The sequence below is a fragment of the Fusarium oxysporum genome, chromosome 7 (assembly GCF_000149955.1).
Source record: "Fusarium oxysporum f. sp. lycopersici 4287 chromosome 7, whole genome shotgun sequence".
NCBI classification, from domain to species: Eukaryota; Fungi; Ascomycota; class Sordariomycetes; order Hypocreales; family Nectriaceae; genus Fusarium; species Fusarium oxysporum.
Window position 1 is genome coordinate 2,891,673 of NC_030992.1, and position 11,594 is coordinate 2,903,266.

An 11,594-nucleotide genomic window follows, 5' to 3' on the forward strand; every position below is an offset into this window, starting at 1 on the left:
ATGTCACTCATTCCCTTGCCACTGGGGCTCTCATTGGCGATGTGTGTATGGGAACTTCCTCTACTGCGAGTAAGTGGCCTGGACTTGCATATATTCACAATTGGGAAGGGCCCGGACCTAGGGTCGAGAATACGATGGTGAACGCCATCATAGTGTTGACGAATGACCTGCATGATGATCCATTGCCAGCCTGGCCGATGTCATATCAAAAGATTCCTCTGAAAACATCAATCGATTTTGCATTCTTTTGACTGGCAAGATTATAAGACAACATCGCAAGAGTCTTGGCCACAACACAAGCAGAAAAATCCTCGGCTCCATCACGAATTACACAACAAGGCTACTTACGTCTATATGCATGTAACCGGTACGCAGTAATCAATCAAGCTACTGAACCGTCTTCTTACATACCTCCTTGTACGAAATTAGACACGCCAATTTTGATTCTCGCAACCCGCTACCAAGGTTTGTCCATGTCGCTTTGGCGCCTGTTGGGCACGCCAGTTGTTTTTGGCCAAGCAAGGTTGCAGCCAACGGAATGCAGTGACAGGCTTGTGCACAATTGACTTACTTCCTAACGGCAATAAGCCTCTTGCACCACAGGGCCTGGACGACGACTTTTTCTGTCATCTCTGTACATACTGCATTTAGGTCTCGGCAAAATCAGGCGCCCTTCAATGGAAAGGACGATCTAAGAACAGACAGACATGCTTGTAATAAGTTGAAACGCTTTGTCAGAGAGCATCCAAACCGACACCGGACCATGTGTCGATTATTAGTGCTACAAGTTAACTCAACTACTTGGCGCGCGGACGTGCCGGTATTGTCTTGGGCTGGCTGACACAGCTCGAGGTTTGCGAGATGCAGATTCGGTGCCGTCAACAATTAACTGGTCACTTCTGGGTTGCCCCGGTTGAGTTTTTGGATCATCGTCCCTAGTCTCTTTGTTGGAAGTGTGATGACGGGCTGGGCTCCGTTCATGGCGCTGTCCAGCACCTCAAGGCGAGGGTGAAATGCCCGCAACGGCAGGGATTCCCACCGTTCAATGCCAGGTTATCGGATGGGGCCAGACGGTGGCTTCTAACTATGTGCTACTACGTATTTCATTCAATGGTCGATAAGACGGATTCAATATCCTTGTTCCACTTGGAAAGAATTTCAGTCCAGCACTGTAGAAAACGACTCGGCGCCATACCAAGGATCCGGGAGAGCTAATATGCCTGCCGAAGGGACGCTGGCTCAGCAGGCCCACCAACTGCGTCCGTATACAATACAGAGTATTACGAACGCTACACCACCAAAGAACAAGTGCACCCGTAATCCCAATATGCTCATTGCAGTGTCTCAGAAAGTCATGAGGACTCAGGGATGAAGCAAAAAGCTCATATCTAAAGTACGGTGCTCGCGCTCGCATGCTGAGTGACAAAGATGCAGAAAATTACTTTAGCCGTTAATAGTTCGACGAGCGGCACAGATTTGCGGCGCCTCTCAACGAATGGGTGTTGATCCCATTTGGAAGGGAATGGACTTGTCCCTTGTTGTGGGGGTACACGACAGCTTTGTTTGATTCATTGCTATTGCTCTTGCCCTCGGGCTTAAAAGCTGGGACCATTTTCGTTCCTTTCTCAGCCATGCCGTGCCGGAAGTTCTGGTGCGTTTCTTCTCCTGAACCATGACTGAACTTGTCTAGCAATCTAACGATGGTTGCCGCCTCAATATATTAAAAACACGGCTAGCCGACCCCAAACCAACCAAAGCCAAAGGTGATCACTGCACGAGCTGCACAGCATAACACAACATAGCAGTGAATGAGAACAGAGCGGTATCATCAATGAATGGGGCAGGGAACCTGGTGATTATTTACACGCGGCCTACACTCACGCATTCACGTTCCTGAAAAGGTCAAGCAGGGAATAGCAGTGGAGTAAGCGCCGTGGCATGGCTCATGGCTCCTCATGGGTTCAAGCTCATGATTGACGGACAACTCATGAGGCAGGCAGCATTTCAAAGATGGAGTTGCACCACTGTTGCGGGTTGGGTAAGTAAAAATAAGTGAAGGTTGCGACACACCATCTGTTTGGATGGCTCAGGACTTGTCGGACAAGCGAGCATGCAACACAATGAATAAGAGGGAAATGCTGAGTTGAACTCAGGTCGATATGACTGTCCACCACACAAATTATTACAGTACATAGAACAACAGCACTGTAACTTACTGTATCCGTACAGGGCCGATGGATGAGAAGCTTTGTACCAGTCCTAAACCGATGTGTGCCCAATGAACTTTCATTGATGATTCGGAAGACACTCCACTATGGTTGTGTTTGTCGAAACCTCCATCTTTTCATATCAAGGATCTCGCATACGGATACAAGCCCCAGGCTTCATGGGATGGGTTGGAAGGAATCCAACATGTGCATAAAGGTGTGCAGGTCAATCCCACAAGGCTTTCAGGAACGACGCACTCATCAGCCGCCTTTGTTGATGTCCCTCCTGGCTGAGCAGGTTTCGCTACAAGTCTCATTCTCATCATTTCCATTTCCATTCAATCCCCATCTCAATATCAAAACCAATACCGCAAGTATCCCTTGAGCAAGGTCCCGCCGCCGCTTACAAGGCCCCCGTCAGGCCCGCCCACAGCGTCGAGCACGGCACCGACCGGGCGACCCCTAGGGCGTTCCAGGGGCGACTTTGAACGAATTTGATGCTCCATTAACAATTGAGCTGGGGGCTTAGAATGCAGTTGATGAATGGTAGGTTCCAGCACCCAGGACTCCGCTATCTAGCGGACTTGGGTCCAATAGAGCTTGAAGAGGAGTGGAGGAAACTTGAGAGTTTTAGCGGCGAGTGAGGGGCGTGTGGCTTTTGGGCCATGGGGGCGTGTGATAGCCGTAATAATAGCAGCTAACACAAGGCAAAGCACCTCACCTCACCTCACGGATACCGGGGTTGTCGCTGGGTGCGGTGTCAGCTGGAGAGCGCCACGATGGCCCTGGTCTAGTCCGTAGTAGCAGGTCTAGCAGAGGCTCGCGACATGGCCGACACAGGATTGTCATGTCGGTGGTACCGGGCTTTGTATGGGTTTGTCTGAGAACCAACAAGTATAGCCATACATGCCCGGCTAGTACCACAGGACACGGAGCGCAACCTGGCCTAGGGACGGCCGGGCGGGTGTGCGTGTGCAATGTCTTGTCTGAGTCTGAAATCTGAGAATATGAATGAGTGAAAGAGTGAGTGAGTTAGTGAGTGAGTGAGAGTGAATGACCGAAAGAGTACATACAAATGTACTTACTCTCGGCCAACGGAACGGCAGCCCATGACCCCATTGAGTCTGAGTCTGATCCAGGGCATCACCTCCAAGGATGGTACTTCTAAACCTTAGTCGGTCCAGTGGTGAGATCAAGTACTTTAATGGGGCTATCAGTGGGAGAGCAGGGGCTCCACCTTACTGGGACTGCCCTGGGCTGGCTGGGTCTGGGTTTGAACTGGGGACGGACACCCCTACTTTCTACTCCCTACGCTAGGTACAGTAGGTACTCTACGCTAAGTGCGCTATACTATACTGGGCTGCGTCTAGGAGAGAGAACCACACTTGCTTGACGAACGACGAGACTACCAAGTCTAATCCAAGTGAATGGAAGTTAACTACCTTACAGGACTGTCTGTACATACACGCACACAACCACCAGCCATGGACTGACTGAGCCCATTCCGTTGTTGCTTCTTTTTCTTCTTTCCTTTTCCTGTTCCTGTTCCTATTTCCTCTCTCTTCTTTTCCTTCCTAGCTACCTACCTATCCAAACTTCCCAACCTGGGAGTCCTCCTCCAAGACCATACTCAACCTCAACATCCATCTTCAAAGCGAATACAACTGCTCTCCAGCCGCAGCAAGCTTATACTAGCTATCTTTCTAGTAGCTTTGTCCTCGCCGTCCGATCTCATAAACGAACAATCACTCTGCCATCCAGGAAACGAACGATCTCCGCCGAATTTCTTCGCTTTGAGCCGGTCTACTGCGAGTACACTGCCAGTCTGTGCCAGTCGAACATGGCACTGGCCCTCCTAGAGTATCTATAGACCACATTATTCTCGACACACTCATTCACCGATTTTATCTCCGGGCTCTCAATATAAAACGAATGAAAGCTTCGGCGGGGCAAAGTCAATTGTTCTTTTGCCGGCACAATAGGTCAACACGCAGTGACGCAGTGGGGCTTGCTTTGGGAGAGTGAAGCTTTCACAACATACCCAACCCCGGGTTAACCTCGAATTTGGCGATTGCGCCTATTGCCTCGCCCAACAGCAAGCAGGCGAAACGCATAGGTCTCCATGTCGGCTGGTACATTGCTTGGGACCTTGAACTTTCCTCCTTCACCTCCCCACGGCTCAGGCAGCCGGGAACCTAGCTTTCCTTCAAGTATACAACTGCCAAAGCTGCACTCTCGATTCGATAACACTCCGTCATCGCGAAACGGGCTTAGGACTCCCCCGACTGACGAAATGAGTACTGTCTTTCAGCCCCAGCTGGCTTCATGGGAGAATCACGCTATTCACAACTATCCTGCTGCAGCGCCTCAAACTGCCCGACCTGCAGCTCCTGTAACCGATGCGAGAGCACCTCAATACTACAGATATTCCACACAGCAACAAGACCACCAGCAGCAGCAGCAGCAACAACCGCAACCACAAACCACATATAGCCATTACTACCAACATGAGCAATCGACACAACCTACACAACCTCAGCTTGATTTACATCCCACTTCCCAAGTCTCTCAACAACGAAATGGATCAATCTCAGCAGAGTCGCAGGCCGTGGGGCAGACCGTCAGGCCTTCAACGCCTGCATCGACTGCGTCAGGTAGCAAGGACGAGTCCGAGTCGCTTGTTTATCATAGCCTGCAAATCCCCAAGTGCATCAGTCCTTCAGGTGGAAACCTCGCCGATTTCGCTGCTCAGGTATGCGATCTCAAACACATGTCGTGAAATTCTCAAATTTGCTAACGGGAATAGATGACTTGCTTGTTCTGGTTCGAATCTATTGAGGAACTCAAGCAGGCCGAGTCGATCCGTGTTAGAGGCCCCAATGCCCTCATCCCTCGGTTACCGTCTCTCGCCAAACCCTACGACCAATTTCGGAAGTGGGTGTACAGCGTTTTGTCGACGACACAGGTGACCCAAAATGTCATCCTATTGGCATTGTTATTCATCTACCGATTGAAGATGTCAACTCCTCAAATCAAAGGTCGTGCCGGCAGTGAATATCGATTGTTGACTGTGGCCCTCATGCTCGGGAACAAATGTAAGTGAAGAGTTAACATGGGTGTCAGACATCAACTGACCTTGTCACAGTCTTGGATGATAACACCTACACGAACAAGACCTGGGCCGAAGTGTCATGCTTCAATGTGCAGGAGATCCATGTCATGGAGGTGGAGTTTCTGAGCAACATGCGATACAATTTGGTTGCTACAAAGGAACAATGGGAGGGCTGGTTGGACAAGCTTTCCTGCTTCCACGAGTACTACGAGCGAGCTGTGCGATTGCCAGCATCCCCGATTCATATTCCTTCACCAACAAACAAGTCTCTTCACTCACCTGTCGCTTCACCGACGGGTATGATGCAGCCCACCGCCAATCTCCCTACTCCGGCTGTTACAACGACCAACTACTCACCTACCTCGAGTCACTCTCAGAACTGGTCTGCATACCACTCGAACACCGTCTCTCCATTGGCTACCAAGCCCAACCTGCAGTTCCCTGTCTCACGGAAGCGAAGTCCCGAGGAAGAGATTATGGAACACCCCGCGAAGCGACTTGTTCCTCCTGGACGAGCTCCAGCTGCCGCTATGGTCCAAGCTGTCAACCCACGGTCCAATGGAATCATTGAGCCGGCGAGGCTGCCTGTTCCTCATCTTACTGTCATGACCGGACAACCCCAGATGCAGCCTCAAACCCAGCCTACATTGACACCCTTCAACAACGGCAATGTCAATATCAACGGGTATCCTCAGCCTACACAGCAGGTTGCCCAGCCTGTTCACGTCTCACTTCCTCCATTGCAGACCGGTATGCGAGCCATGTCAACAGTCTACCCATCAGGCCCCGCGGCTATGGTACAGAAGCAATCGCTTCCCGCAACAACGGGTGTCACCATGGCGCAAGCTGGCTTTCCTACTCAGGCACCTGTTAACTTCGGTACACCAAACAAGCAGCACAGTCCTGGACGTCTGGGTCCCTTCAACTCATCGCCTCTAGCTGAGGCATACGGTCCAGCATCGGCTGTTCACACTCCTATGGTGCACACTCCCATTTCTAACTCGCCGAGTGTCTTCCTGCAACAGCGACCTAGTCCGTACAAACCTGTGCGCCATGTTAATACGCTTTTGTGTCCCCCACCTTCGGCCTCACTTGAGCAATACCACCTCGCTGTGCCTGTTCCCCCGACACAGATGCACTATCAGCCACTGGGACGACGAAACGACCTGCGAACTGGCATTGTCCCAGAATTTATGGTCTATAACCGCAGTCACCCGCAGAACCTCCCCCCTCACGGACTCGCTCAGGGACACTACCCGTCTTAGGGATGGCAGGGTTACCCTGCGATCGTTCATGAATCTCACCACACCACACGGCGTAAGCCTCAGCTCTGAGGCCATTTCAACTCGGCATCTGAAGTATAATTCGCATTTTTGTTCACGGATCATTGCATCCTTGTTTTTATGAAGTTAGATTTTTGGGGTCGGATTTGCATCACAGCATCGCATGGCATGGGCGTTTGGAAGGAAAGAAATAGGCCAGGGTTCAACAGTCTCCCGGATAGGACTACATAAGGAAATGGATCAGGACATCAGGGCTTTCGGTCGCATTTGGCTTGGAGTTTGGCTTGTTTTTTTTTAAAGCGATGAATGCTGCGAGGCCATATAGGTTGGCAATGAAGCATGTTTCACGATGTATCGGGCTTCTTAACGGAAAGCTCATCATATCGCAGCGTTCATCCAGCATCGGATTTCTCTGCATGACGTCGGCGTCAACATTGCCTGTATATAAACGGACGCGCAGGACGTCAGTTATGACTCTTAGAATAGATCACAATCAACAGAGGGTTCTGCCAAAAGTGCCAACCCCGTGCTCATACACCACAGTTTGGAATACACCATGAGCACTTTACTCAGGATCATGTTTCTGATGTCGTGGATGTGCCTGGAACCTTCCTGTTCATCGGTGGCATTGTGATGAGACAACATGTGCGCTTATAAGTTCTATGTGACTCGACGGTGTGGGACTATGGTGTGCCCGAGTGTGGTTTTACTCGCTGGCACTTATGCGATTGTTAGGTGCTCCTGTCATGACATACAATTTACACTTTGGCTTTTCTGAAGTGGTTTTGAAAACATGTCATTGGATCAAGCGATAGCCAGCCACTTAACTGCAGCAACATAAACTCTCCGACGATTGAGTCTCGTCTTTTTAAATCTGACTACACCGTATAACCAAACTATGCCGCCGCAGACTTGTTAGGGGCTAGAATATGATTCAGTATATAGGTTTTGCTCTAGGGTATGCACCAAACAGAAGTGGTGAAATCTCGGGAAACCCAGCTTCGGCAGAAGTACATGGAAAACTTTCCAGGAAGCAGTATTGCTGAAACCTTGTCAATTAGAAGGTTTTAATTTGATAATGTAGCCAAGGTCATGTACCTTTGCTGCCTCTGCCTCTGCCTCTGAAATTATAGGTCTTGACCATGGTTCTGTTACACATTTCCAGGGGGTATATCACTGGCAAACAGGGCACGATGCGCTCCCTACAGCAACGCCAAGAAACGGACCAATCATATAACACATCAGCCACTTTTTAAACGCCTTACTTCCCCACCTCTGCCACTTTCCCACAACAACGGCACAGCAACGAGATCCTCCGCTCGCTCCACTTTGTCTCTGCTGACCTTCACTCATCTCTCTCGCCTGAGCCTAAAGCGCAGCAGAGGCATGCAACACATTCGCTTCGATACCCCGAATTAAACCATCGCAGTCGTCGCGTCGCATCGCATCTGTTTCGTTCTTGGTGTTTTCGATCCGACCGGTTTTCTTGTCTCTTCTCTCGTTTTCAAGTTTGGTTCTTTAGCCGCTAGGTCGAAGAAAGGGGGCGCCGACGAGCCAACGGTCAAGGACGAGACATTTGCTACCCGACCAAGCGAAACACTCCCCTTTTTACGCAGTAAAGGGTTGTGATTGCATTCCGATCGAAGTTTGAGCCCCTTGTAGTTGGGGATATCTCCTAATATTCGCCCTCGAACCCCGACGACGATTGAAAGGTTGGGTCAGCGACTAATTATCGCGCCGAGGGGTTTGGACGACTCGACGACATCGATACGACGACATAAACGATCTTCTCGACGACAATCGCTCTGCCACTCGTTATCGCAATATTCGATTCACCGTTCCCCGCACTCTCACTCACTTTTGGATCTACGTAATTCCTGCAACAACAACCGTGCAGTGATCTCTACTCGCCCATCATGTCTGGCTTCGGCGACTTCACCTCGATCTGTGAGACGGCACCTCTGCCACTATGCGCTTCCGTTGGACCTACACTCCAAGCCACCGGCCGTACCGGTATTGAGCCAGAATGCTATGCACGCAATATCGAACTTGCCAACACCATCATTTTCGAAGGCGCTGCGTCGGTGATGCACATTGTTGCGCTCATTATGACCGTCATCATGATTCTCCACGTCCGTAGCAAGTTCACCGCTGTTGGTCGCAAGGAGATTCTCAGCTTCTTCTACCTCTATATGCTTCTCACTGCTATGTCTCTCATTATCGACGCTGGTGTTGCACCTCCGGGAAGCGACCCGTATCCGTACTTTGTGAGTGTGCAGAATGGACTTAGCAGTGCAGTTATCACATGTCTTTTGATCAATGGCTTTGTTGGATTCCAATTGTATGAAGATGGAACACCTCTGTCAGTATGGATGATGCGCATCAGTTCTCTGGCTGCTTTCGCCATCAGCTTCCTCGTTTCTCTCGCAACTTTCAAGAGCTGGGCTGGACTTGGACCTACCAACACCGTTGGACTGTTCGTTGTTCTCTATCTCTTGAATGCCGTCCAGCTTTTCGTGTACGTGGCCATGCAAATTCTGCTTGTGACTAGGACACTGCAGGACCGATGGCCTCTCGGCGATATTGCGTTTGGTATCTTCTTTTTTGTGGCTGGCCAGGTCCTTCTCTACGCTTTCAGCTCGAAGATCTGTATCGCTATCAGCCATTATCTTGACGGCCTGTTCCTCGCGACAGTTTGCAATTTGCTGGGCGTTATGATGGTTTACAAGGTATGTCAAATATGATTCGGAACCTCTGCGGTTAGTTATTAATATTTTAACAGTACTGGGATTCGATCACCAAGGAAGATCTTGAGTTTTCAGTTGGCACAAGGATGAACAACTGGGAGGTCAAGGAGCTGCTGCCAGAGGAAGACCGAAGGGCGACTGTCTTTTCGGAGGATCCCTATGCTCAATCCAGCTCCTATGATCTGCCTTACTCGCCAGGCGTGGCACGATACTCGGCCAAGTACTAAACGCTCTGACCACCAGAACAACTTTGACGCCATTAACGAGACTTCATTTTCTTCTGTTTTGATTCAGCGCGTGGCGCGCAGTTCATGGCGCTCTTGTAAAGCGACACGAAACATTGGGCTGTTTTGCTTTTAGAATCTTTACATTGCGCGGCGTTTTTAATGGACTGTATAGGGGTGACCAGCCTGGATGGCCACAACTGGGGATAACGAGACCCGACGGGCAAATGGAAGGCCTAGGGGAAGCAAGAGACGCTTGTTAATAGGGGGAACCTTGATGGCCAGGATGGACAACGACATGTAGTTGTTGCGAGTTTTGCATATAATCATATAGGTAGTTTATATATTATTGAAGCTATACTTGCAACGTTTTCCATTGATTGAGTTTCGTTTGTATCATGGTGCTTGGACTACAAGATTGCTGGCATGGTCTGATCTGATAGTTGGCGAGATAGGCCTATGATACATAGGCTGAAGCTGAGCGATCCGTGGTATTATACCGAGTTGGGATTGGTGAGAATGAAGTCTCGTGTCGGTAAGAAACTTTCGGATTGATATTCGTAGTAGCTTGGCAGAGCATGTTAGTGGAGAGGTCATGTCACTGGACGAATGGATATCTAATTCCCCACCTCCCATCTCGGCCGTCTCCGAAGCCTATCGGCGATGATAATGAAAACCAGGTTATATCCAGGGACTAACTAAGAGTAATATGTACATAATCAATACTGTGAAGGATGAGATCACAACCAACTAAGGAACATGTGCCGCACACGGGACAGGCAACAATATGTATATGCGATATCGACAAGGAAGTACAACGTAGTATGCATGAATACACAAGAACATTTAGCTTAGTTGATACTCCCGTCTAGATAGGTATTTCTTAACAAACACTATCGTGTCAGCATGGGACGCGGCGCCACAGGATCAAGGGGGCGTGGAGACGATATACTACAGTGCCAAATTCATTGGACGGTATCAGCTGGCGTTGCTGGCTTTTATCTTGTCGCGACAAAGTATTGTGCTGCGAGAACTCTCAATGGATCGAGTGAGGGTGAAGGGTGGCGGGATGGAATTGGAGGGAGCCAAATCGCACGTAATGTAGCCAACCAACCACGACAATTGAGCTCAGGAAACACGACCAGGGCAGCTGCTCGTATATTTGTTATAGAGCTACGGAGTATACTAATGTACGTACTACGCTGGGCTACCGCTACCAAGTTGGCCGCAGGAGAATAAGGAAGCGCACAGCCGAACATTATTACCGTCCCCATATATCCGTTTCGGGCTCGAGACTATGTGTAATTTGGTGCAATGGTATGGACTTAAGATAACTGATTAGTACCAAGGTATAACCTGCGGGTAAATAACAACGACAGGGTCGCGTATGCGTGTTGCTTAGAACGGAGTCTTGTTGAGCTCATCAATCTCGGATCTTCTCAGGGGGAACCACAAAAAAAAACTCTTCGATGAATGCTTTGAACGTTAATGATGAGGCTGACTTGTGATTTCGACTTTCTCTCCTTCCTCGTTCGCTTTAATGCTGGAGTCACCGCGTATAGTTTCCTCGCACGTGATAAGGCACTAGAGCGAAAAAGGCACCGGAAGCAGGGGGTGGCCTGTCGAGTTTTACGTTTTACTCGCTTCGTGCATGGTTCGGTACCGGACGCTGGGTACCTTTTTATAATGGAGAAGTGAAAGCAGAACCAACAAGTGGAGATTGAATGAAAATGCCTAGGACTTATGTAGCAGTGTAATGTAATTGATCAGGCGATGTATGTAGGTCTGTATGTAGCATATGACAGACACGTGCTTGATTGGACATGGGAATTTCCTCGATACCTGCCCAGGTTGGCAAGAAAACGAGAGATCTATGGTCACGTAGTTACTATCACACTTGGTTTCTCAAGTGATGAGGTAGCTTCAATTGCTGTCGAAACTCAATTCTTATTCCTTAGCCTCTAGGTACTTTCTCGGGACAAGCTACGACTAGATACCTGTCCAGCCTCTGTGAGTGGTCG

General features: G+C 49.5%; 4 protein-coding genes across 5 annotated transcripts; 3 read left to right on the forward strand and 1 right to left on the reverse strand.

Moving 5' to 3' along the window:
- Positions 1–2,563: 2,563 nt before the first annotated feature.
- On the reverse strand, positions 2,564–2,713 carry FOXG_20276 (uncharacterized protein; the record flags this gene model as incomplete). The annotated part of the gene is made up of 1 exon (XM_018400544.1): positions 2,564–2,713. The coding sequence occupies one exon, from the start codon at positions 2,711–2,713 to the stop codon at positions 2,564–2,566; it is 150 nt and encodes a 49-aa protein (XP_018247918.1).
- Positions 2,714–3,471: 758 nt separating this feature from the next.
- FOXG_10313 (uncharacterized protein) lies at positions 3,472–7,255 on the forward strand. 2 transcript variants are annotated; one of them, XM_018389612.1, is made up of 3 exons: positions 3,472–4,959; positions 5,014–5,302; positions 5,353–7,255. In XM_018389612.1, the coding sequence occupies exons 1-3, from the start codon at positions 4,330–4,332 to the stop codon at positions 6,582–6,584; spliced, it is 2,151 nt and encodes a 716-aa protein (XP_018247919.1). In that variant the 5' UTR covers positions 3,472–4,329; the 3' UTR covers positions 6,585–7,255. The 2 variants fall into 2 exon arrangements, with proteins under 2 accessions (XP_018247919.1, XP_018247920.1); XM_018389613.1 differs by having other exon boundaries at positions 3,472–5,302.
- Positions 7,256–7,805: 550 nt separating this feature from the next.
- On the forward strand, positions 7,806–9,992 carry FOXG_10314 (uncharacterized protein). The gene is made up of 2 exons (XM_018389614.1): positions 7,806–9,331; positions 9,385–9,992. The coding sequence occupies exons 1-2, from the start codon at positions 8,519–8,521 to the stop codon at positions 9,574–9,576; spliced, it is 1,005 nt and encodes a 334-aa protein (XP_018247921.1). The 5' UTR covers positions 7,806–8,518; the 3' UTR covers positions 9,577–9,992.
- A 269-nt stretch (positions 9,993–10,261) lies between these two features.
- FOXG_20277 (uncharacterized protein) lies at positions 10,262–11,060 on the forward strand. The gene has a single exon (XM_018400545.1). The coding sequence runs from the start codon at positions 10,480–10,482 to the stop codon at positions 10,810–10,812; it is 333 nt and encodes a 110-aa protein (XP_018247922.1). The 5' UTR covers positions 10,262–10,479; the 3' UTR covers positions 10,813–11,060.
- Positions 11,061–11,594: the final 534 nt, after the last annotated feature.